General features: G+C 41.5%; 1 protein-coding gene across 1 annotated transcript in view; it reads right to left on the reverse strand.

The window, feature by feature from the left end:
* Positions 1 to 18,556, reverse strand: part of LOC142212809 (cytosolic phospholipase A2 delta-like) — a 42,101-nt gene extending 23,545 nt beyond the window's left edge. Inside the window, exons 1-7 of the mRNA XM_075280861.1 lie at positions 18,421 to 18,556; positions 10,055 to 10,124; positions 7,235 to 7,371; positions 6,896 to 7,027; positions 5,339 to 5,379; positions 1,466 to 1,508; positions 69 to 129 (exon numbers count right to left, since the gene is read on the reverse strand). Coding sequence (XP_075136962.1) covers positions 69 to 129; positions 1,466 to 1,508; positions 5,339 to 5,379; positions 6,896 to 7,027; positions 7,235 to 7,371; positions 10,055 to 10,124; positions 18,421 to 18,453 — 517 coding nt within the window. The 5' untranslated portion in view covers positions 18,454 to 18,556. The remainder of the gene's footprint in view (positions 1 to 68; positions 130 to 1,465; positions 1,509 to 5,338; positions 5,380 to 6,895; positions 7,028 to 7,234; positions 7,372 to 10,054; positions 10,125 to 18,420) is intronic.
* Between the last annotated feature and the right edge of the window lie 9,391 nt (positions 18,557 to 27,947).

Genomic DNA, 27,947 nt, shown 5'->3' on the forward strand with positions numbered 1-27,947 from the left:
AAATACATGCTACTTTTTAAATTGCTGATAAGTAAACCAAAAAACTTAAGTTATGTCATCCTGCTTACTTTTAAAGGGATCCCTCTTCTGTTTTTGCACCTCCACTTGCAGAGCCGACATCTCTGGACACTGAAAGAATGATCCATAATTTGCTTATTTTTTTAAAATCATAGATTATAATTTTACACCATCATTAAAATCCAAAAACTATCTGTCTATAAGGGTAATATTTAATGCAGATGTTCATAACTTTTTTGTGTCATCAATAAAAATCATATAAAACGTCCTCCACTATGATTTTAGGTTTAATTCAGGTAACAATAGACAGCAGTAGAAGGTAAACCGAATTCCTTCCCTTTACTATTAGTAGGCTACCTACTCAATTTAAAGATGCCTTAAGGAGGATATCCAGGCAAAAAAATATTTTTAAAATAGGCCAGAGGAGGTAGAAAAAAAAAAATAATCATATTCATCTCTCCCCGATTCTCCAGTGTCCTCCCAGCACAGTCTTAGCACCAGTGTATTCTAGAAGTGAAACTCGTTGCGGGCTGTGACGTCCTGGATCCCTTCGAATGAAGACATTGTTTGGCCTCAGCGGCTTCAGGAAGAGATCCATGATGTCACAGGTTGTGACGTAACATATCCTTCTCTCAGGCCACTGATTGGCCTGAGCAGTCACGTCTGGCGGGGACGTCCACCAGAAGACAACAATGGACTGGCAGGACTGGGAGGCCTCAGAGCACCGGGGAAAGGTGAGTATGATTTTTGTTTTCACCTCCCAAAGCCTATTTAAAATACAAAATTTTTGTTTGGACCACCCCTTGAATCTCAGAATGAGAGAAGAGATACCACTTATCAATAATCCCTATATTATCATTGTCAGCATTCTCTTGGGATTATGATTCCTTGGCATCTGCCCTCAACCTAAATATTAGATTGGTAAAGTCTGACAGTCAGGAACCTGCACCCAGCTGATCAGCTGTTTGAATTGCTTGGGTAAGTACCACTTTCTGTGTTTAGGCAGTGACATCATGTCCATTGGTCACATAATCATTCTGCAGTTCAGTCCCATGACTGGGGAAGGGGGAAGGTGAGCTGCAACACCAAGTATAGCCACTCTACAATGTATGGTGTTGTGCTTGGTAAGCAGTGAAGAGGCCACAGGACTTGTCCAGATGCTGCAGCCCCTTCAATCATCTGATCCATGGGGTTCCAGGTCTTGGACCCCTACCAATCTGACATTGATGACCTATCCTAAGGACAGGTAATTAGTAACATAGTCAAGAACAACAACTTTAAAGATGGGCAGAAAAGTATAGATACTGTACATGCTAGCTGTATGGTATCTTTTTGGACTTTTCTAGCATTAGTTAATAATAATAATAAATTTTATTTATATAGCGCCAACATATTCCGCAGCGCTGTACAATTAGTTTTTAATGAATGAGCATGTTTTCCCACTTACCACCAGGACTCCATTAGTAGTGACTTTTTTCTGTGATTCTGGGCTGTAAAATGTAATATATATTAGTTTTAAAATTGTCCTTCACAGCTCAACCACCAAATTCACTATTACTATAACACTGACACTTTCCAGATGCTTAAAACATAGCATAGAAGAACTTGTCTTCTGTTACCCTTCCCCTCTCACAGCATGTCGTATAACAGTCATAGTGAAGGAAACTGCAGTTGCAGCTTCTCCTCCCCACAGGTTCTATTAACTATTAGAGATGAGCGAGTAGTACTCGATCGAGTAGGTATTCGATCGAATACTACGGTATTCGAAATACTCGTACTCGATCGAGTACCACTCGCTGTTCGAATGTAAAAGTTTAATGCAGAACCAGCATTGGTTGGCTGAATGCTATACAGTCGGCCAATCAATGCTGGTTCTTCTCCTACCTTTAGAAGTCTTCTCCGTGCAGCTTCCCCGCGGCGTCTTCCGGCTCTGAATTCACTCTGCCAGGCATCGGCCTGGGCAGAGCCGACTGCGCATGTCCGCTTGTAGTGCGGGCATGCGCAGTCGGCTCTGCCCAGGCCCGATGCCTGGTAGAGTGAATGAAGAGCCGGAAGACGCCGCGGGGACGCTGCAAGGAGAAGACTTCTCGGAGGATCCAGCCCGACCCTCACTCGTGGACTTGGTAAGTATAATTTGATCGAACGTTGCCTACCCCTGAAACGAGCATTCGATTCGAGTAGTCGAATACTGAGGGGCTACTCGAAACAAATATCGAACCTCGAACATTTTACTGTTCGCTCATCTCTATTAACTATATTACACTAGGGGAGGTTTCTACAGGTAGGTGAAAGGGAACTAACAATAGGCATGGCTGCACATACATGGACAGTAGGTTAGATACCATATACAGTCCTATGAAAAAGTTTGGGCACCCCTATTAATCTTAATCATTTTTAGTTCTAAATATTTTGGTGTTTGCAACAGCCATTTCAGTTTGATATATCTAATAACTGATGGACACAGTAATATTTCAGGATTGAAATGAGGTTTATTGTACTAACAGAAAATGCGCAATATGCATTAAACCAAAATTTGACCGGTGCAAAAATATGGGCACCTCAACAGAAAAGTGACATTAACATTTAGTACATCCTCCTTTTGCAAAGATAACAGCCTCTAGTCGCTTCCTGTAGCTTTTAATCAGTTCCTGGATCCTGGATAAAGGTATTTTGGACCATTTCTTTCTACAAAACAATTCAAGTTCAGTTAAGTTTGATGGTCGCCGAGCATGGACAGCCCGCTCTCAAATGATCTGAAAACAAAGATTGTTCAACATAGTTGTTCAGGGGAAGGATACAAAACGTTGTCTCAGAGATTTAACCTGTCAGTTTGCACTGTGAGGAACATAGTAAAGAAATGGAAGACCACAGGGACAGTTCTTGTTAAGCCCAGAAGTGGCAGGCCAAGAAAAATATCAGAAAGGCAGAGAAGAAGAATGGTGAGAACAGTCAAGGACAATCCACAGACCACCTCCAAAGAGCTGCAGCATCATCTTGCTGCAGATGGTGTCACTGTGCATCAGTCAGCAATACAGCGCACTTTGCACAAGGAGAAGCTGTATGGGAGAGTGATGAGAAAGAAGCCGTTTCTGCACGTACGCCACAAATAGATTTGCCTGAGGTATGCAAAAGCACATTTGGAGAAGCCAACTTCATTTTGGAAACAAAGATTGAGTTGTTTGGTTATAAAAAAAGGCGTTATGCATGGCGTCCAAAAAGAAACAGCATTCCAAGAAAAACACTTGCTACCCACTGTAAAGTTTGGTGGAGGTTCCATCATGCTTTGGGGCTGTGTGGCCAATGCCGGTACCGGGAATCTTGTTAAAGTTGAGGGTCGCATGGATTCCACTCAGTATCAGCAGATTCTTGAGAATAATGTTCAAGAATCAGTGACGAAGTTGAAGTTACGCCGGGGATGGATATTTCAGCAAGACAATGATCCAAAACACCGCTCCAAATCCTCAGGCATTCATGCAGAGGAACAATTACAATGTTCTGGAATGGCCATCCCAGTCCCCAGACCTGAATATCATTGAACATCTGTGGGATGATTTGAAGCGGGCTGTCCATGCTCGGCGACCATCTAACTTAACTGAACTTGAATTGTTTGTCCAAAATACCTTTATCCAGGATCCAGGAACTGATTAAAAGCTACAGGAAGTGACTAGAGGCTGTTATCTTTGCAAAAGGAGGATCTACTAAATATTAATGTCACTTTTCTGTTGAGGTGCCCATACTTTTGCACCGGTCAAATTTTGGTTTAATGCATATTGCACATTTTCTGTTAGTACAATAAACCTCATTTCAATCCTGAAATATTACTGTGTCCATCAGTTATTAGATATATCAAACTGAAATGGCTGTTATAAACACCAAAATATTTAGAACTAAAAATGATTAAGATTAATAGGGGTGCCCAAACTTTTTCATAGGACTGTATTTATACTTATGGATACCATGCCCTACCCACATTTGTATTAATGAATGAGTCTGTGGATCTCACTATGAATGAAGTCAAAACAGTTTTTATATTTAATTCATATATAAAAGTTAGAATAAAACACATTTAGATTTATTTTAACATAAATTCTCTATAAATTAGTTTTATGTGTTGTTTTTTTCTGCATAACATAGTGTCAAAAATCATGACAATTTCTATAGATACTATGTATCCTCAGGACAAATGTTATCCATTGAACTTGTTCCAGAACCCCACTTTACATAAAGGAATGACCAAACATATTTTCACACACCTAACATACTATAAGACGCACTTTTTTTCCTCCCAATATGGGAGGAAAATGTGTGTGCGTCTTATAGTCCGAATGCAGCGTGTGCAGCGTCTGTGTCCCGTCTGTGTGAATCAAAAGGAGAGCAGCACGGTGCCTGCCTGCTCTGCCCCTCCTTCCTTGTCTGTGTCGCGTGTTTGCAGGAGCGAGATATGAGAGGCAGGGAAGTAAGGGCGGGCCAGACAGGTGAAGGAAGCGTGGTTTCAAGCTTGCCGAGAAAACCACGCCTCCTTCTCCCGTCTGGCCCGCCCCTCCTTCACTGCCTCTCAGATCTGGCTCTGGCAATGAAGCCACACAGACAGGGAAGGAGGGGCGGGCCAAACGGGAGGAGGAGGCGTGGTTTTCTCGGCAAGCTTGAAACCACGCCTCCTTCACCCGTCTGGCCCGCCCCTACTTCCCTGCCTGTGTGGCTTCATTGCCGGAGCAAGATGTGAGAGGCAGTGAAGGAGGGACGAGCCAGACGGGTGAAAGAGGTGTGTTTTCAAGTTTGCTCAGAAAACCACACCTCCTTCACCCGTCTGGCCCGCCCCTTTTTCTCTTCTTGCATAGCTTCACTGCAAGGGTGTCTCTCTCCATCCATGGATGAGATAGATTAGATATAGATAGATAGATAGATAGATAGATAGATAGATAGACAGAAAGACAGACAGACACAGACAGACAGACAGACAGACAGACAGACAGACAGACAGACAGACAGATAGATAGATAGATAGATAGATAGATAGAGATATATGTTCAAATCACCCCCATATCCCTAGAATACATATAAAACAAAAACATTACTGTGAAACACATACACATTTGGTATCCCTGTGTCCGAAAGCCCCCGGTTCTATTTACATTGGTGAAATATTATATTATTAGGTTATTAAATATTTCACCAATTTTTTTTCCTTAAAATTTTTTTTTTTCCCTATTTTCCTCCTCTAAAACCTTAGTGCGTCTTATGGTCCGGTGCGTCTTATAGTCCGAAAAATACAGTACTTATGATTTATAACCACAATTGTGATATTAATTTTCATACTCACATTATGACCAGAGTAAATTCCACTTGAAGCTCTTCCTGAAACTATAAAAAAACAACTATTTTACAAGTATATAATATACATATTTTTTACACTCATTTACCAATGGACGTGGTTTGGCACAACAGGACAAGCCCTCTTTATAAGACAGCCCACCACAAATGTAGTGTCCCTCAGCATGCATTCATATTCATCGCTGAGTGCTAAGCGAGTGTAATGTGCTGGATATAAAGGGGAAAGTCAAATAAGCCATATTTTAGGGAAATCATTAACACAAAAGTACCAAAATCAATTACAATCTATAATTACTATTAACATGCAGTACTGTATCTTTCTCATATAATATACACTATTACGTAAATATTGGGGGGAATTTATTAAGTCTGGAGGTCGGAGCCTCAGTTATTAAGAAGCTCCAGCCTCTAAATGAATCAAGCACACTCTTGTTCTTCAGAATGGAAATCCAATTGGGTCAAGACCTAGCGTAGATTTCCTGTATAACTCAAGCCAGTTTCCTGCCATGAGTTACAATAAATTTGTTAGAACAAGGCATCTCTGACCCTGCTCTCTGTCCTGCACTGCCCCCTTTTTAGCAAAAAGTGGAAAGTGATATGCCGAATTATCTTTGTGGCACATCTTTAGAAAGGGTCATGTGCCAAAGATGCACTGAATTCGCACCAATCTACTCAAGAAATCTGGCATACAGGGGTTGATGAGTTCCTACCATTGTGTACCTCTTAGGGAATGCAAATGTTTTGCTAAGATGGATAAGTCCAGAGAAGAAAAGAGAAGAGAAGATAATCCTTAATAGTCCCACCATGGAGAAATTCAGTGTGTTACAACAGCATGGATAATACAGTAATATTACAAGAAAGAACACATATAAGCTCATAGCAGATAGAAAAGATACTAGGAGTCATAGGAACTAAGAAGAAAAGAAAGACTCAGGATCATTTAGTTCTCTGTACGGAGTGATCGTCGCTTAGCCTGATGTAGATTATACAGCCTCACTGTTGTTGGGATGAAGGATCTCTGATAGCGCTCTCACACTTGGGGTGATAAGTACACTATAACTATGAAATGCGGTCCAAATGTGGTCAGAATCTGAAAAAGCCCTGGGCTGTCTGCCTATAAAAGGATTCCTTGTGATGCAATAAAAGGGGATATCTTCTCAGACTCTCTCTCTCTCTCAGAACGCTGTGATGAGCATTTATTGCAGAAATCACTGGGTTAAAACAGTGAACATCAGAGGTTTCTCTGATCCCTGCCTTTACAACAGCGCTACAACACTTACTTACAGCCATTGCCCCACTTCTGATCGCAGGCCCATACTAGCATGATGAGTATGAGCATGCTGGTTACAATGCCCACAATACCTTGCTGCTGCTAACCATGAGTCGACAACTGGTTAGGGTCCCACCTTATCATTTTGGTTTCCAGAAGAGATAATAGCTTTAGCACATGAGTTCCTTTATACCGTGATATTAGTTGAGTTTTTGCAGATTTTTACAAGTATTAGCAAACAAAGGTAAAAGACGAAGATTAAAAAAATGCAATTACCTCTGTATTAAGAGTAAAGTTTTCCACCACATTTTCATTGAGTGGAACATTTCCAAGGTCGTAGCTGACTGTGAACAGATGGTCATCCGCTGTCCCTACGTCCTCATCGTACACAGACAATTCCAGGATGTTCTGTGGATACAAGGAAATATTCAGAACAATCTGTTCTAGGCATAAACATATAATCAATGTCAGTTGACTCAATGTAGTCATATCAAACTCATAGTACAATAAGCATGACAAAAATATCCCTTTACCATATACTAGATTCCTATATTTACTGTTTATGTTGCAAAGGAACCTATAGGAGTACCTGTTTCTGAGTTTCTTACTTCTTACCTTAACTTGGCTGTGAATTCTAAAGTGAAATGTTTCATCCCAGACAGGGTCTCGATTGTTCCAAACAGTCTTGGTTCTCTTTCTGCCTGCCAAAGATGTAGGAAGCCGCAAGCATACATAGCAGTCCGGCTTGGTCACTGTGTGCAAGTAAAAATCCTTGTAAGCATGGTGAACATAGACATTAAAAATTCTAAATAATACAGTAATTGGAAGCTGTTATGTCACAAAAGATGGTGACCATCTAAAGAAGCCAATAAAAGGCTAGAATAGGAACAAGACTCCAGGCATCTTACAAAAACCTTGCTTCATTGAGCATTTTACTGACCAAATAAGATGGTCCACACACATGTTCCAAGTCATGTCCGATTCTACAGGACATTTATGTGTGTTTGCGGGTGTAAAATCTATATAGTGCTAATGTAAAAACTGAAAAAAAACTGAGAAATAGTCTCAGACATCATCTCATGGCAACTTAGAATGTTTCATGTCTGTGTACATACTGATATTGCAGTATATTTCATCTTTGCCACTAACAGTTTCAGCAGTCACATGTGCCTTAGGACTCGTGCACATGACCATGTGTGAGCTGCAGGACATTATTGTACGATACAGATGTCATCCGTGTGCCACCCATGCCCTGGTCGTGTATCTGTGGCCCCATTTATTGGGGACGGCGAGCGCGGACACTAAACCGGACAGGAATAGGACCTAAGCTGACTTTTACAGCACAGACAGTCGGCCCATACATAGATCTGTGGAAATGTGCCAATAGAAATTAATGACTTAGGAAAAACCCGGATAGCACACTGAACACACGGTCATGTACATGGGCCATTAGATTTCAGGTTTGTGCACTCCAAACTACAAAAGTAGTTAGAACATACTATTGGCGTCTCCCTATTCTATTAGATTGGCTTCTCCCTACTGCCTATAAGAAGCAGTGACTGGCTATATATGTAAGACTGCGTTGTGTGAGGATACTTATATGTGCCATCTTGACTCCCCTGCACCACATTACACACATATACGATACCTCCCAACTTTTGAAGAGGAGAAAGAGGGACAAAATGTGCGTTGTGCGCCGTGGTAAATTTGGCCCCGCCCACTTTTATGTTGACTCATATTCTTATTCATTTTCATGTGCCCCCACACAGTATAATCCTCCTACAGTCACCCGTAAATTATATGTCCCCCTTCTTCTCTCCCCCAGTTTCATATAACCCCTTTATCTGCCCCAGTTTCATGTTGCCCCCTCCATCTCTGCCCACAGTTTCATGTCCCCCGATCTCTGCCCACAGTTTTATGTCCCCCCATCTCTGCCCACAGTTTCATGTTCCCCCATCTCTGCCCCCAGCTTCATGTTCCCCCATCTCTGCCCCCAGTTTCATGTCCCCCCATCTCTGCCCCCAGATTCATGTCCCTCCATCTCTGCCCCCAGTTTCATGTCCCCCATCTCTGCCCCCAGTTTTGTCCCCCATCTCTGCCCACAGTTTCATATTCCCCCATCTCTGCCCACAGTTTCATGTCCCCCCCATCTCTGCCCACAGTTTCATATTCCCCCATCTCTGCCCACAGTTTCATGTCCCCATCTCTGCCCACAGTTTCATATTCCCCCATCTCTGCCCACAGTTTCATGTCCCCCATCTCTGCACCCAGTTACATGTCCCCCCATCTCTGCCCACAGTTTCATGCCGTTCTACCCCCCCTTCATCTGCCCACAGTTTAATGTTCCTTCATCTCTGGTGTAGCACAGCTGAGTGTACGCTGAGCTCTGATACACCAGAGATGTAGCAGAGCTGAGTGTGCGCTGAGCTCTGCTACACCCGAGATGTAGCAGAGCTGAGTGTGCGCTGAGCTCTGCTACACCAGAGATGTAGCAGAGCTGAGTGTACGCTGAGCTCTGATACACCAGAGATGTAGCAGAGCTGAGTGTGCGCTGAGCTCTGCTACACCAGAGATGTAGCAGAGCTGAGTGTGCGCTGAGCTCTGCTACACCAGAGATGTAGCAGAGCTGAGTGTGCGCTGAGCTCTGCTACACCAGTGCACGGCCAGCTCTGCTACATCTCAGGTGTAGCAGAGCTGTGCACTCAACACTGCTACATCTGAGATCGGACCACAGTGGAGATAGCTGTGGACCGATCTTAGACTCCGCCTCCAGCGTTGATTGGCCAAATGCTGTACTCTGTATGGCATTCAGCCAATCAATGCTGGTCAATGCATTCCTATGGGAAAAAAGTCAGCTCTCGCATATCGCAAACCGACAGGGACGAGATAGTGGCGTAATATAGGTACTTGGGCATGTTAGATGCCCCCAGACATGCTTCCCCTGCTGTCCCAGTTGCATTCCAGGGTGTTGGCATCATTTCCTGGGTGTCATAGTGGACTTGGTGACTCTCCTGAGTCGAAGTGTGGGTTCCCCTGAAACGAAGCATTTTACCCCATAGACTATAATGGGGTTCGATATTCATTCGAATAGTGGAAAATTGAGGGGCTATTCTAAACGAATCTCGAATATTTCACTGTTCACTCATCTTTATTGTAGACGCGATGTGATGTCATGACATCGCACCTATACATGCAGAAGCCAGAGCACAGCGGTAAGGCAGGAGCTGAGCTGTGACAGCTCCTGCTTAAATTGCCTATGTATTCAACTCATCGGCGTCCTCTGAGTTGAAATCGAGATATACCTCCCGCCGACCAGGACCACGGGACAGGACACCGAATCGTGAATATCCCACGGAATCCGGGATGGTTGGGAGATATGCATATACTGCAGAAGACAAATATAGTTAGATTAGCTCGTTATAGGAAATATCTTACCAACATCTGTCCCATGGATGTTCTGAGCCTTTATAATCCTCACAGTTAATTCGTAGTTTGATGCCTTCTCCTGCGAATGGTGAAATCAGTTTAATTTGTCCATATATAAGGTTTGAGAATATCGACATCTAGTGTATGTGACATCTTTCACATCAATCACAAATTGTGTTTTATGATACACTTGGTGCAATGTATAACAGAATATCCTTAAACAGTATTAAATCCTGAAATAATAAAATAACCAAATGTCCTGAGGATGTGTCAGAAATAAATTCTGGATCCACTTCTCGGACCTTCACCTATCTTAACTCTTATGTTGCAGCTGCCTGCTTGGCTTGTTCTTAGACCTCTCATAGAATGAATGGAGAGAGCTATGAATGCTCATTCACATCTGCTGCAAGTTAGGAGTCAGGGGACACAGTTCTTGAGACAAGAGTAGACCCCATTAGTCATTACTTATTTTATACATCTGTGGTAAAACTTGGTGATAACTAATATTTTTATCAATAGTTGCATACAGATCATGATATCAGGGATTCCGACAGAATTGGTCACAATCTTATACATCTGGGGGTAGTCCAACAGTCGCGGCAAGAAGGTTCAGATTAGAGATGAGCGAGTACTGTTCGGATCAGCCGATCCGAACAGCACGCACGCATTGAAATGAATGGACGTAGCTGGCACGCGGGAGGTTAAGCGGCCGGCCGGCGTCAAAGCGGAAGTACCAGGTGCTTCCATTCATTTCAATGCGTGCGTGCTGTTCGGATTGGCTGATCCGAACAGTACTCGCTCATCTCTAGCTTCAAATCTATTGGTTTCATAATGGCCGATTCTTTGCTTCCTTAGGCGACTAGACACTTAAATATCATTACATGAGATACAGATAAGATACAGTAAGCCCGTACATATAACTAGTATTACTGCAGCCAGTGGAGCGATGATGGATAAGAGAAAATATTGGGAAATAATTATAGTTACCTGAAATAGTTGATAACCCTGCAGTATCTATAGTTAGTAACACCAGAACTTAATGTGAAATATTTCAGTGTTATTCATGACGAGCAATGCTGTGTAACCACACTATTATAGCGTTTTCATGCCTGGGGTGTTATTGTTCTTCATCTTTTGATAGACAGAACAAATAGTGGAAGAGCCATCGCCTACATCTGCCGGGGCTGAAAGCAAAGTCATTTTACTTCTACTCACAAATCACATGTATTCCCGTAGACAAATAGCTACTTGATTCTGGTGCTCACTGGATCACTGCTGATATCTACAGCATGCTATTGCAATTAATTAGCTGATCTGACAAAGGGGTGCGTCTGGTTAACGCTAAACCACAAAACACGTTGTCGGTTCTAATAAACATCATTAAGTACTTCACATCCATTAACTTTTTCGTGTTTACGAAGAAGTGCCACCCGGATTTTTAACTGAACCTCAGTTCCAAACTATTGTTTACCTACTGGCACCATACGGCCCCTGTTACGCTAGTTGATCCTTCCGGGTGTTTATTTGCGACCCTCATATCATCACAAATTTTGAACTGCTTCTATAAGACAATCCCCAGAACATTGGGAGGTGTGGTCTATTGTCATATCGGGAGGGACTGATTGTGGACCCACATAAGTATCCATCTTTCCAGTCCCTATAAGGTATCTCACCCAATCTGTGTGTCTCCTGCTATATGTAAATAATGTATGGAGGTACATATCTTGCATCAAGGACCAAAACGTCCGTTATGTATGTTGTGCTTTTCTTATGGCTGCTCTGACTGTCAGCATGCGTTCCTTCAGTGGGAATACTGTATGCTCGTACCTCCTGCATTTGGTTCTGCAGCTCCTCAGATAGCCATAGATACATCTTGTACCTGGAGCACTTCTCTATTCATTCCATCAACCCACCCACTGGCAGTGTGACAGTGACCAGAGATTCAGGTTTGTGACTCATACAATGGGTCTGGTCTCATGAAACATTAATGATGAATGTATACTATAATTCTAAGCAGAAAATAATAACATTACAGCAGCTCCACAAGTTCCCTTTATGGGCCTATGACATTAGAAGGTAGGACTGTATTATGTCACATGTCTATATTACAAATGATGTGGAATATACTGATTTATGTGTGTAATATATATCTGAACGGTGAACAATAGTAACAAATTCATATGTTTATATATCAGGACAATAGGAACAGAATAGTCATATGAGCCGATCCTACCAATCCTACAAGGCTTTGTGCCCCAGGCTAATATTATGCTGCAGTTATTACAATGAGGAAAGTGCATCTACTGTAAGTCACATTGTTGGATCCTGTCTTCCCTGTGATTGTTATAGTGGTATCTTAAAACATAACTTTTATTAGTAATGCTAAAAATGCATAAGAGTAAGTAATGACATATATAATAAAAATTACGGCCATTGACCCCTGGCTTTTCATCTTTTATAAATACGTGACTACAACTAAATACCAAAAAGATGTCTGATGGACGTCTACATAGAGGAAGTCTCCTGTCTCTAAACATCCTCTAGTACAGGGGTAGGGAACGTACGGCTCTCCAGCTGTTGCAAAACTACAACTCCCAGCATGCATACTTGCTCTGCTGTTCTTGGAACTCCCATGGAAGTGAACAGAGCATGTTGGGAGTTGTAGTTTGACAGCAGCTGGAGAGCCGAAGGTTCCCTATCCCTGCTCTAGTAGATCAGGCTAGACATTACTGTGTCCTCAGGGGCCCCACATGGCACAAATGCTTGTACAAAAAGTTTGTAAACCCGTGGCGTTTTACAGTCACTGTGTAGTGGATGAGAATCTAGTGAATCACATCCCCACACAGCAGTAAAATATACTCAGTGGATACAGTACTATTTCCAAAACCATTGCGACTTTGGAAATTGCAACATGTCAATTATACCTACGGAAATGCCGGCAGTTTCCCAACACTTAGAAGAGAATCCCCAGCATCCTGCCTAATATATTGCACTTTTTAGGATGACTAAGGATTGCTAGGTTGTGGAGGTCTAATTTACTTGAATAAGACTCACTGGTAGTGACCTCTCTATTAAGGATACACCAATATGGTCTTCACTTTTAATCATGTCTGATGTAGATGGAAACATTGTAGGATTGCCCAAATGACCAAAGTTGTTTTTTTTTATTATATACGTCAACTGGTTAATCATATATCCCCTCTGTTACCATTTTTTCTCTGAATGAAGCACAGCGAACACATTTATTTTGGCAAATGAGTTGTCCATAAGCTCTCATTATCAAGAAACCAATTTTAAGTTAGGGCTTGTTCACATCTGCAGTCTCCATTTTGCAGGTTTCCTTTTTCTGCCCGAAACTGGACAGGAGATGGAAACCTGCAGGCATTTTTCAAACCTATTTATTTGAATGGGTTTGGAAATTGTCCGATCGTGTGCGTCGGTGAGCGTTTTGTGCTCTCCACGGCGAAACCATTTTTTTTTAACTGGACACAAAGTCGGACATGAAGGACTTTGTGTCCGGTTAAAATAAATGGTTTCACCGTGGAAAGCACAAAACACTCACCAGCGCTCACGGCCGGACACGGTCTGCCAGGTTTCCGTCTTCTGCCTGCATTGGTTTCCATCTTCTGCCTGCATTTGTACAGGGCACCATATTGTCTACATGTTATGTTATGTTCCCTTCTATTGTATCTACATGAGGGTACCATTCTTCATGTCTTTGGGCTTTCCCTCTTTTTGCATCATTATGGACTGGGATTAAGAAATTTACGTAAATAATGCTGGAGATCTTAATATTTGTTATATAAAGAGTTTGATATTAGTTATTAGTCATATGACAGGTCTTACTGTATAGGACCTGGCAACTATGGATATTTTTTGAACAAATGAGAACCTATAGGGACCTGCTGAACCTGTATGATTGGTTGGACCGAGCGATGATGTGGAAGGCGACCATCCAGGAGGAAGAAAGTGGCGATCTCTCCCCTCCTCTCTTTGTAATTATATGGTTGATGCAGTGCTTTAGGGTTTCAGTGAAAAAGTGAAGGTTTATTCACCCAAACATCATCTGTGTGTGTGTGTCTGTAATTTTCTTTTTTGGTGTTTGTGGTCTTGTTGATGAAAATTAAATAATTTTTTTATTTTTTTTTTAATAAGGATAACTGATGTGAAAAATTTGATATTGGATTGCATGATATATATCAAAAATATCTCTTATGCACTTTGTAAAGCTGTGGCCCCTGGAACGCAGCTAAAATATACTGTGAAAAAAATGCAATGGTAACGCATATAATTTTTTTCCACAGCTTTTTTCATTGTGTTCTTGCCGCGTTTTTCTTGGTTTTTCTTCTCTTATTAAATCAATAGGCAAAATGCAAGCGCTTCCGCAGGTATAATTGGCATGTTGTGTTTTTGAAAATACAAGTCTTCTACAATGTTTTCTTTTTCTGCAATATGTAGATGGGATAAGCCATCTCATTCATTTTGTTGGTACTATAAAATACTGCATTTTATCTGCTGCCTCCCCTTAGCAGGAAAAACACTGCGTTTTGACAATGTGGGGCCTCAGTCACATACTGTAATTCTCCTGATGCCTCTGCATCTGTCAGAGCATAAGACGCTGCTTACTAGAAGTTCTCCTCTCTCTAGCTCGTAGAGGCTTATGGGCAGGAGAACGTCTCATCTATAGCTCATTCCCTATCTATTATAGAGGGTTATCTCATGAGAAATATTTACTACCCATGTAGTGATAAATGTTTTATTGAAGGCGTCCGAGCACTGACACCCACAGAGTTCACTATTATATGGGTCCAGAGCCCACCCATTCTGGAAGTATTTAAATGAATTGGTGGTCACACATAAGAGCTGTTATTCCATTCATAGTTTATGGACTGACGGGGAGGGGGGGGGGGGCAAACCATGTTGTGGGGTAACATAGAATTGCCACCCCCACATTCGAGTACAAGACCTTTAGTTGTGGAACCAATTTATCCTAAAGGTGTTCCTTGGCATAAGCTCCTTATTCCTTGGCATAAGCTCAGCGCTTTGTGAGTTACGTTCATCCATACAATTCATGGGCCATGCTTTGCATACAGAACATTTTCTAGAAAGCATTCCCCAAGCATCTGTCATTCTCAGACTCGTCCATCACACTATTAAGTAGTGAAATTCAATTAATCACTCTCTAGGACAGGTTTTCACTGGTACGGTAGGTAGTGTGCACAGTGTGCAGAATCTCAGGCTTATGTGTGAGCATTTGAAGTCCCAGATCAGGGCCAAATTGACAATACTGATAATGTGATACTCTATGACAATGCCACATTGAAAGCCAAGTTTTTAAGTTGACCTGTATGCTAAAAATTTGTCTTTGGGAATTGACATCATGCTAACATTTACACAACATGCAGCAATAAGTGTGTCTAAAATGAGCAGATTCACTTATTATAAGGGGTGGCCATGAACTTACTTACACTAACATACACATATAGCTATAGCTAACAACAGAAACAGAATCACAAGACATAAAACATGGAAATGGCAAATTACGTGAAAAAAAAAATCTACATATGTTAAAGAGGTTCTCTGAACTGGATAACCACTTCTTAGGCTAAGTTCACACTGAGATTTTTGGTGAGGATTTTGAGGCCGTATCCGCCTCAAAACCCTGACCAAAAAGAAGGCTCCCATTGAAATCAATGGGAGTCGCTTAGGAGCATCTCATTTCTTTTTTCCAGGAGCCGGAAAAAAATGGCTCCCGGAAAAAAGAAGTGAGATGCTCATTCTTCAGGCCGAGTCGCCTCATGATTCGGTCTGAAGACAATCCCTCCTCCAGACTAGGCCCATTCATTGGGCCTAATCCGGAGTGGAGTGCACAGCTGGATGCTGGTGAAATGCACTGGCTTTCAGTCGCGGCTACTCGGTTTTTGGATTGGAACCTGAGGCAGCCTCAGTCTCAACTTTTGATCCAAAAAACCCTGTGTGATTTTACCCTTAGAATAAAGCCGACATGGAGGTCACCTGGTTGTTGTGGTTCAACTATTATAGCTGTCTTATCAGCTGTTACAATCACATGTGGGAATGTGGATTCTCTAGGCCACAGTCTGTTTGCCAGTGGCTCAACTGGGTTGCAGAATCTATGGCAGGGGTAGGGAACCTTCGGCACTGCAGCTGTTGCAAAACTACAACTCCTAGCATGCATACTTGCTCTGCTGTCCTTGAAACTCCCATTGAAGTGAATGGGGCATTTTGAAAGTTGTAGTTTCACAGCAGATGGAGAAATGGATGGGATGCCCTGGTCTTTATTTTTAAACCCTGCAAGGAGGTAAGGACCATACTACTGGATCAATGTCCCCAGAATAGTCACAGATTGACGGCAAAAGTGCTGATACAGTAATAGCATAGTCAAGAACTATAAGAACCAAGAGCAGAAGTCCAAAAGCAAAAGATAGGAGCAATGTCAAGAACAAAGCGATACCAGGATAATTCAGGAGTCATATCAATAATAGAGGACAAAAGCTAGGGACTGGAATTAACATAAAACACCAGGCAAGGCATGGCAGCACAATTTCTCTTCAAGAAGACCACCAGACCAAGCAATAGAACTGTGGCTTCATCCAAAAAAGCCACTGTAAAGACCATGGGCTGGAGCAGGAGAGGAGGAAGCATACATGTGACTTGCAACCATACAAGGCCATTGGCTACAGCTGCTTGCTAGAACATTCTGAAGTTCAAGTTCATATACCCTAGTAGCATGGGCATAACTACCAGGGTAACTGTTACGATACTGGTGATATACAGTTGGAATCCAGTAGCCAGGAAGGACGGCATATGCCGCGGAGTAGAACACTTGGTCGGTGGATAGCCAGGGGTTGGTACTCAAGCAGGTAGTCAGACAGAGCCAAGGTTGGTACACAAGCGGGTAAGCAGATGGAGCCAAGGTTGGTACACAAGCGGGTAAGCAGATGGAGCCAAAGTTGGTACACAAGCGGGTAAGCAGATGGAGCCAAGGTCGGTACACAAGCAGGTAAGCAGATGGAGCCAAGGCAATCTGAGCAAGATATACCTCAAAGCTAGAGACTGGGAATAAACACAATACTCAAATGTGGGTCTGAAGGTGCTCTGAGTTTATATAGGCCTAAAACAAAAAGCAAAATGGCCATGGACATGAAAGAATACTAGCCATCTTGAATGGGGGAAGAGCCAGGGAACAGTGTCCTCTAGTGGTTGGGGTAAAAAAAACACTTGAGAACAGCATCCACTAGTGGAGATTGTTGAAACAGCATCTTCACATGAAGATAAAACACAGTTTCTCATAGTAACAGACACAGCGCCTGCTCATGAGGCCCAACAAATAAGGGGGTCCATCACCACTGAGATCGAGGGTGCAATCAGTGATAACTATGGATGATGGAAAAAGATGTAGAAAACTGAATCCACCTCCATTACTGTACTAGGACATCATAATTTAACTGTATGTGACATCATTATGATTAGTTTCTACATAAAAAGTATCACAGTGATCTTTTTGTGTGTGCATTATCCCATGCGATGATATCATAGTAGACATTATCACTGTACAGTGACATCACTTTATTATCCCTCTACTGTGACATCACTGTGTATTTTATCTTAGTTCTGTGACATCACTGTGCATGATGCTTGTGCTATGATATTATAGGGTGTATTATCCTTGTACTGTGACATCATCATGTTTGTTATAGATGCCCGTTATCTGCACTGACTTCATTTAGTGTGTTATCTGATACTGTGATATCAGTGCTCATTATAATAATACATGTACGATGTATTATGCTGATATTGTGACATTACTGAGTGCATTATCCTGGTACTGTGACATCACTGGAGGTTCTCCAGATTGGGCAACTACATAGGACTATGAACATAGAAATATAAACCTACAGAACATATCATAATGCAGTTTACAAAATTGCTATACACAGCCATTTAAACCTGTTTACACAATCCTGTGTATTTCACACTGTAGCAAATACAGAATATTAATAGATGTATGAAATACTAGATCTGCAGCTAAAAAATAAGTTACCTTACAGCATTCACTTTTCATCTCCATTATCAGTCAATATAGAACTTATGCTATTATTCACATGTTCTTTAATCTTTATCATGTCACCAAAACATATACACAGTCAGCTTTTATAGTATAAGTGAAGGGTTATATATTTATTAATGGAATTACGCTACATAATCTGGGCGCATGCACCCCTGTAATAGCCTCTCTCGGCATGTCCTTGTGACATATTAAAAGCTATAAGAAGTTGAACATACCCTACATAGAACTTGACCCATATGTTTCATTATGTCACAGATGATAAGAACAAAGTATTAATGTTACCTACCTTGTAGAATGTTAAAGGAGATGTTGTATTCATCCTAAGGTAGTTCACGTCCCATCCACGTCAGGAATCTCAGTGCCTCAGACTGTCCTAATGTCTCTTACCTGAATGTCATTTCACATAATCACGCAGTGATCCCTCCCATCATAATTGTTTTACATAGTCCCATCTTCCTTGTGTCAGTGATGACACCTAAATCATTCCAAACCTGTGAGACAGCACAAGGAAGCGACATAGGAGCCTGTATTATGTATATGTCACCTGTGTAAGGGTGTAGGTACTGTGTGGGAGTAGAAGTGGCATGGAGCCTAGACAGAAGCCGACTACTTGGATATTCTTCAGCAGTCTGATAGACATGTAAGGAGCGGCAGGGCTCATGTATGAATGAAGCTTCATTCAAGCAGGGGTTCTTAAGACCTATGTTCCTTATGATCGGTGGTGGTCCCAGTAGTCAGCATATTGCAAGGGGGCAGATTGATCCCAAACGTCCGTCATTAAACCGTTATTTCTCATGGACACAAAAGTCCTGCATGTAGGATGACGGATTTGCTGTAAACGGACACTAGATAAAATCCTATTGAAATCAATTGAATTTTTCATGGATTTGTGACGGTTCTGCTAGTGTCTGTTGCTAAAATTTTGTAACAGACACTACTGACCAATGGTAATGTGAATGCCCCCTAAATTTACATCTGTATCACTTTTTTTACATCCAGATGTAATGCATTTTATGGATCCACTAAAGTTGGATACCAACTGAAGGGTTTAGGCTGCTGACCCAAAAGTATAATCTACCTTATTAAGGACAGCATTAGATCAGTTTTTTGCTTTTGCATTGCACCCTATGCAAATAGATATTCTTCCATTAGAATGCATTTTTTGGGGATCCACTATAAGAACCCAGCAATTGGATGCAGAAAACATGATCTGAATGTATCTTTAACTTGTAGCTGATATTGGTACCTACTTATTATGTGTAGTTCTTGCCTTATTTTCTTCGCCATATTCTGATCATTACCATATGTAATAATAACTACAACCAACACAGTAAACAACTTCATTGCTAAATGGTTTTCAAAAACTATTTCACAACTAAGTCAACTTTCAGGTTTGAGATCTGGTTAAGACAAGGTGGTAATATGTATTTACAGCAGTAAGACTGTTCCTTGTATTGGTGTACAGCAGCTGGTATTAAATCTCATTTTCATTGTTGTATGTCTATATGGGATATACATAGCCAACTTCCCCATTACACAATTTGTAATGTTTTTTTTTACCTCCCCCCCCCCTCCAATTAATTGTATTTGAGTGGGCTATTGTAGCCTGTGCTGAATTTTGTCTTCCTTACATATGTATTTGATTTGATAAAGTAATTGTAGTTTATCTCCATGCAAACCCTGTACTGATGAGGGATGATAAATTAGAAACAGCAGCATGCAAGTTAGAATAAATGTCATATAATAACACATTGCAGAAATGCAGCCAAAAACCTTTGTAGAAAAAATGCAGCAGAAAAAACTGTGGAAAAAAAATGTACATGCATGCAGTTTTTTTTCCATTGCAATTTCTATTTTATTTAATGTAGATTGTGAGCCACATATAGGGCTCACAACGTATCATTTTCCCTATCAGTATGTCTTTGTAGTATGGGAGGAAATCCACACAAACACAGGGAGAACATACAAACTCCTTGCATATGCTGCTCCTGGCAGGATTGGAACCCAGGACTCCAGTGCTGCAAGGCTGCAGTGCTAACCACTGTGATTCCCCACAATTTTTATTTTATGCTGAGTTTCTACAATGAAGTGGAACACTGGGGGAAATTTACTATCCCCTCTACGCTAGAAAACTGCTGTTGATGGACGTAGTTGTATGTTGTTCTCTTTTTTATATATATATTCTTTATTAATATATGAAGTGAAGGAGCTGCGTCTTACCACTATCTGTGGCTTCTATGGAGGTGCAAGATCTTGCCTCCGGACCGGAGAGGAAATCAGCTGATGAAGATGAATGAAAAGAGATGATCTGCGGACACTCCTCGAGCCTTAAAACATTCGTAGCTTTATTCCATATGAGTTAAAAAATAGTATACACAAGGTGTCCAAAGGAAAATACACACAGTGCGTTAAAAGAAGACGCGTCTTCTTTTAACGCACTGTGTGTATTTTCCTTTGGACACTTTGTGTATACTATTTTTTAACTCATATGGAATAAAGCTACGAATGTTTTAAGGCTCGAGGAGTGTCCGCAGATCATCTCTTTTCATTCATCTTCATCATATATTCTTTATATTTATATATATTTTTAACACATTATACAAACTTTACAACACAGATTTTACGGCATGTTGAGTAAGAATGAGCTAAGTCAGACAAAGTCAGAAAATGTCGGCCATGGTAAGCGGAATATTTTTTAAGTGTTAATAGAAACGTTCGGGGCGTGCTGTAGGGATAAAACAACAAGAACAATTCGAACAAATACAATGCAGAGCAAAGTCAACATGAATTGTGTATACAGTCCTATGAAAAAGTTTGGGCACCCCTATTAATCTTAATCATTTTTAGTTCTAAATATTTTGGTATTTGCAACAGCCATTTCAGTTTGATATATCTAATAACTGATGGACACAGTAATATTTCAGGATTGAAATGAGGTTTATTGTACTAACAGAAAATGTGCAATATGCATTAAACCAAAATTTGACCGGTGCAAAAGTATGGGCACCTCAACAGAAAAGTGACATTAATATTTAGTAGATCCTCCTTTTGCAAAGATAACAGCCTCTAGTCGCTTCCTGTAGCTTTTAATCAGTTCCTGGATCCTGGATAAAGGTATTTTGGACAAACAATTCAAGTTCAGTTAAGTTAGATGGTCGCCGAGCATGGACAGCCCGCTTCAAATCATCCCACAGATGTTCAATGATATTCAGGTCTGGGGACTGGGATGGCCATTCCAGAACATTGTAATTGTTCCTCTGCATGAATGCCTGAGGATTTGGAGCGGTGTTTTGGATCATTGTCTTGCTGAAATATCCATCCCCGGCGTAACTTCAACTTCGTCACTGATTCTTGAACATTATTCTCAAGAATCTGCTGATACTGAGTGGAATCCATGCGACTCTCAACTTTAACAAGATTCCCGATGCCGGCATTGGCCACACAGCCCCAAAGCATGATGGAACCTCCACCAAATTTTACAGTGGGTAGCATGTGTTTTTCTTGGAATGCTGTTTCTTTTTGGACGCCATGCATAACGCCTTTTTTTATAACCAAACAACTCAATTTTTGTTTCCAAAATGAAGCTGCCTTGTCCAAATGTGCTTTTTCATACCTCAGGCAACTCTATTTGTGGCGTACGTGCAGAAACGGCTTCTTTCTCATCACTCTCCCATACAGCTTCTATTTGTGCAAAGTGCGCTGTATAGTTGACCGATGCACAGTGACACCATCTGCAGCAAGATGATGCTGCAGCTCTTTGGAGGTGGTCTGTGGATTGTCCTTGACTGTTCTCACCATTCTTCTTCTCTGCCTTTCTGATATTTTTCTTGGCCTGCCACTTCTGGGCTTAACAAGAACTGTCCCTGTGGTCTTCCATTTCCTTACTATGTTCCTCACAGTGGAAACTGACAGGTTAAATCTCTGAGACAACGTTTTGTATCCTTCCCCTGAACAACTATGTTGAACAATCTTTGTTTTCAGATCATTTGAGAGCGGGCTGTCCATGTTCGGCGACCATCAAACTTAACTGAACTTGAATTGTTTTGTAGAAAGAAATGGTCCAAAATACCTTCATCCAGGATCCAGGAACTGATTAAAAGCTACAGGAAGCGACTAGAGGCTGTTATCTTTGCAAAAGGAGGATCTACTAAATATTAATGTCACTTTTCTGTTGAGGTGCCCATACTTTTGCACCGGTCAAATTTTGGTTTAATGCATATTGCACATTTTCTGTTAGTACAATAAACCTCATTTCAATCCTGAAATATTACTGTGTCCATCAGTTATTAGATATATCAAACTGAAATGGCTGTTGCAAACACCAAAATATTTAGAACTAAAAATGATTAAGATTAATAGGGGTGCCCAAACTTTTTCATAGGACTGTATATACTCATCCGTGGAGATGGGAGGGATGGGGGGATGGGAAGGTGTATAAAAGTGTTTTGTGGTGGGGGGATTGAGAGGGAAGTAAAGGAGGATGGGGAGGAGAGGTTTTTACTTTAAGTTTGAGGGAGGCTTGGTTGAACTCTCACCAGGGGGACCAAATTTTTAGGAAGGAATCATGTTCAACCAACTGATTAGCTCCTCAAATCTCATGATTTGGTTGACTTTGGCTTTGACTTTGGCAACCCAATCTCGAATGGATGGGGGATTGTGCTGCAACCAGTGTCTGAGTATCAGCAAATTTGCTGCTTCAGGGAGGTGTGTAGCGAGGTATGATTTTGAAAGCAGAATTCTTGGAGTGGAGTATGCGAGGAGAACAACTTCTAGGGATAATCTGAGATGGGAATTGGTTACCCTTCTGATGCAGTCTTGGGATTTCTCCCAGAAGGGTTTGATTTTATCACAGTACCACCATGCGCATATAGCCAGTCTGGCGACCAATGCTATCTGGTTAGGATCTTGTAGTGTGCCTCTTGAAGACAGACACAAGACGAGAAACCATGGGAATGCATCAGAATGTAGGATCATTTATAAGGAACCGTGTACTTCGTCATATAGGAGGCATAACCTTTGCTGGCTCCTGAGTTATGAAGACTGGCTTGAGTAATGCCTGTCTTCATAATTCTGCCCCACTACACTCCTCTACATTTTCTGTTGCATTTATTTCTGTAATGTGTGAATGAGATTAAATTGAAAAAAAGCTATTCCCTTTGCTGGGATTGTAAAATGTAGCTTTATTTCCTCTGCAATGGGTAAAAATTCTGTGTATCCACAATGTGTTGCCTTAGCTTCAGGCTGGACTCATAACTGGTCACAAATAAAAATATAATATTTGTATGACTTGCATAATCATGTCTGTGTGAGAGAGGAGACATTCTATAGAGAGAGCATGCTGCACAAAGGATGACCATTAAATGCATACCTTCCGCCGACCGGGACCGCGGGACACCACCTGGAATCTGGGACTGTCCTGCTAAATCTGGGACAGTTGGGAGAGTTGTAAATGGAGTCCACCACCAGTACAGGCCCCTTCAAACTATAAGCATAGTCAGATAGTCAGGGTTCATATGCATAACATACTTTTTTCTACTTCCTGATCGGTACCTTCATTGATAAGGTATTAGTTTATCCTGATATGCTTGTGAGTTGTTTGGCATCACCATTGCTGTCATAGCAGGTGGGATGTAGGGATTGTGTGCTGGAAAGCCTAGCTCTTTGGTCACACTCTCATTGTACAAAACATCTCATTAACATATCAAGAAAAAAACAAATATCTCAGGAACAGAAAGTGTTTTATTCACGTGAACCCCTGACGTATACCTGACTGTGCTTATTTGTTCAATAGTGCTGGTCAGATGACAACTTCCTTTACACTCTTAAAGAGGACCTTTCATCACTGAATTCAGTGCACTGTTGGCTTTCACGATCTGTGCCCCGTTACCGTTGCTGGTGCCATAGCTCTTCACTGTCGGAAGGGTGTTTCTTACAGTCAGTCAGGAACTTCCTCACAGCAGCGCCTATAACGTTGTACTGTGAAACCGGGGAGGAACGCCCCTCCCTCTGCTCACAGTACTCGTCCATAGACGAGTACTAGGGAGGCGTTCCTCCCGCTCTCACAGTACAGCACTATAGACGCTGCTGTGAGGAAGTTCCTGACTGACTGTAAGAAACACCCTTCCGACAGTGAAGAGCTACGGTACCGGCACCGATAGCTCTTCACCGGGGGCACAGAATGTGAAAGCCAACAGTGTGCTGAATTCAGCGTACTGTCGGTTTTCTAGCGGTATATAAAACCTCATATGTCTCAAGTGATAAAAGGTCTTCTTTAACCTCGAGATGCACAAACAGCTGATTCAGAACAAGCAGATCTCTTTTATAATAGAAGAAGCCACACAATAATCACCTAACACATTGAAACGTGATCATTTCCAGGTACACAGATGTCTTACACTGGTGAATACAATTGTTTAGCTGCCTGTCACTGAATAAAACACATATAAAAATGCTGTAACATACTGTAAATAGTACAAGGCTGTAACTGGTACATGCCTGTCAGTGTTTTATGTTCTATCCTGGTCATGTGCCGCTCACATAGGTGCAACGGTTGTTAAATGTATCAGAGGTTTGCCATGTAACAGCCCAGCACACGTCTCAGTATATCTGCTGGATACAAGTAAGAATGCTTCTACTCACTGACAGCAATGTCACAATGAGATGATTAAGGTTTTTATAAAAAACTGGAAAACCTTCAATATTATTTATATAGATAGTAATCTGTAGGCACTGCGTGTGCTATGGGAATCCAAACTTAGCCTTACATTGCCACTATTAAGTACTACTACAAACTACTGTAAAGAATACCGTATAAATCTCAGTAATGTAAATGAAGGCATTATGCCATGAAACAATTTAACACTTTAAGACCTTATTCACAAATCTGTAATTTTTTTTTGTAATTTTTCTGCTGTGTTTTTCATAAAAGTCTGCAGAGTTTTCCTCGGTAGACTTTCTGCCCCTATTATATCTATATGGAAAACGCCAGCACTTCCACAGGTATAATGTTGTGATTTTCAAAAATGCAAGCTTTTTTGAAAACACAGTTTTTCCACTGCTGATTATTTTTTCTGCAATCTGTGGATGGGATTAGCGAGAATCCCATCCACTTTGTAGGTACTGTAAAATGCAGTATTTTCACAATATGGGGATCCAGCCTAAAGTGTTATTCCAGGATTATAGTATTAATGACCTATGCTTAAAGGGGTTGTCCCATCTCAAGCATCCTATTTATACTGCTAGATAACGTGGATTTAAGACTTTTCCTAAATACATTGCGTCAGCAAAACTGCTTTGTTTGGTTATTATCTGATATTATTCACTTCATTGTTTACACTGCGTTTCCATAACCATGGACCTGGGGATGATCTTATCTCTCCGCCCAGGACAAGTGACGTAGCTCCCTGCTCTCAGGAGGGAGGGGGAGTTGAGTGCTCAGAGCAACTTGTATTTATGAGCCGTTTATCTCTGGCTCTTCTAGTTATCAGGTCGGTTAATTGAATTTTGCTGATAAGGGCTGAGACAAGGAGACTGTTACCTCTGTATGTAAACACAGACCTAAAACTGAGTTTATTGCAAGCTGACTCTTGTTCTTGTAGCATGTAAATGTGGGATTCTCATCACCTATCAAATCCAGCTCTGCTACATCAGATTCATATTGTGCATTTTCCAGTGATACTGTGCTAATTTATTTACAACCATCCCTCATTACTGACTGCAAACACATACTGCTATGAAGAGAGCTAAGCAGAGCAGGCTTTGTCTGGGAGACAGCAAGTGAAACCCCACCCACCAATTTACAGAAAAAAACAGGAAGTGAACAGAGCATAAAGCCTGCTAGTTGGTGAACAGGCGAGTTGGGAATATGCCTTTAAAGCGATATATAAAACTGCAGTTGGGGCACATGCGGTTTTATATACCGCTGGAAAGCCGGCAGTGTGCTGAATTCAGCTCGCTGTCGGCTTTCACAATATGTTCCCCAGGTGAAAAGCTATCAGTGCTGGTACCGTAGCTCTTCACTGTCAGAAGGACATGGGGAGAACATACAAACTCCTTGCTGATGTTGTTTCTGGCAGGAATTGAACCCAGAACTCCAGCGATGCAAGGCTGCAGTACTAACCACTGAGCCACCATGCTGCCTGACTAGTTCAGTATGGTTTTGTCACTTTTATCCCTCTGGGTGGAGACTGATAAATGTGATATCTAGCCAAATGTGATGATGAAAAATAGCTTAATACTTTTGCATAGTGTTTCTGTCTCCACACCCTACAGTGTCCAAGCCCATGCCAATAACATGTTATTTTAGTAGAGACGACATTTTTGTGCTGGGAGCGAGCTTGGGGATGAGCGGAGGCCTCAGGGCATATACCCTCCCTATCATCCAGCCCTGCACATATTTATCAGCTTACATGGCATTAACAGCTATTTTGCTCACATCACTTTTATAAGCTGTAGATGTTAGGTTGGCTTTTGTAGCCCTGTAATACCAGGAACATAAACAAGAGACTAAACTTTACAACTGGATTACAAATGTGGTGAGCAAACCAGTCTGACAGTGTTATTAATAAATAGGGAGTGTCCGGGATGGAGAAAGAAATTATCTTTTTTATCTTCCAGTTTTTATTATTGGTGATATAATACAACACGTTCCAAAACCGCTGATAACCTGAACTACAAGCTGAAACCTGACTTCTGTGAATTCGCATGTGCATCCGAGTATCACTTCACTTTATAGGTTATTGCTAAATGGACTATAAGTAAAGGGATGTTTCCAAAATTGCAGGCTTAGGCTAAGGCCCCATGGGCCGTACACGCAGCGCTGCAGCGCTGCTGGCAGAACCACAGCGTGAATGCATTGTGGCTCTTTACGCAGCGCTTTGAAGAGAAAGCTCACGGAGTTTTCCTCTGCGGACTTTCTCTTACCATTATATCTACGGTAAAGCTGCCGGCGTTTCCGTAGATATAATTGACATGCTGCGATTTTCAAAATCGCAACTGCAATTTTTTCTGCAAAGTGGGATGGGATTCATGCGAATCCCATCCCACTTTGCATGAATCCCATCCACTTTGTGAGTACTGCATAACGCCGCGATTTCTCCCGCAGCGTTTCCGGCCCGTGGGGCCCCGGCCTTTAAAGGGATTTTCAGGATATTTATATTGATGACGTATGCTTAGGAATGGTCATCAATATCATATTGATGGGGGTTTGACACCCAGCAACCTCACCATTCAGGTTTAGCTGAAACTGTGGAACACAGTGAATATAGTGAGACTTACACAGCTGCATACGCAATGTAGTAGCCAAGCCATGCACCCTTCTTAGGGTACGCTCACAAAGAGTTTCTTGCAGAATTTGAAGTAGAACCTGAAAAGATCTCTCAAGTCTCCAAAATTTTATAGGTAAAGAAAACCAAATGCTGAGCAGCACATAGCATAATACTATAGTATGAATCCTGAGGAACAATGCTCAAAGTAAGGAGAGAGCCAAGGTAGTGGTGAGGATACACTTGCACAAACAGATTATAGTGGTCAAGATGTACTCTCACCTTTTGTGGTTGTGAATAGTCATATAACCACTGTAGTAGCATCTAAATACAGTTTTTATTTCAGGAATGCGGCAGGACTTCCAGTTGTCTTGGTTGGATTGGATCTAGACCAATGACAGCAGTTTGGGAACTCTCAACTCTACAATTCATTTCAGTGGAAGTTGGGAGTAGTTTTTTTCTCTATCTGATTTTTTTGCTATGGGAAAAGAAAGAAGCGTCATGACATCTTCAAGCAGATTTTGCCTTGTAAAGGCCATTGACATGAATG

This window comes from Leptodactylus fuscus, chromosome 7, assembly GCF_031893055.1.
Source record: "Leptodactylus fuscus isolate aLepFus1 chromosome 7, aLepFus1.hap2, whole genome shotgun sequence".
Classification (NCBI taxonomy): domain Eukaryota; kingdom Metazoa; phylum Chordata; class Amphibia; order Anura; family Leptodactylidae; genus Leptodactylus; species Leptodactylus fuscus.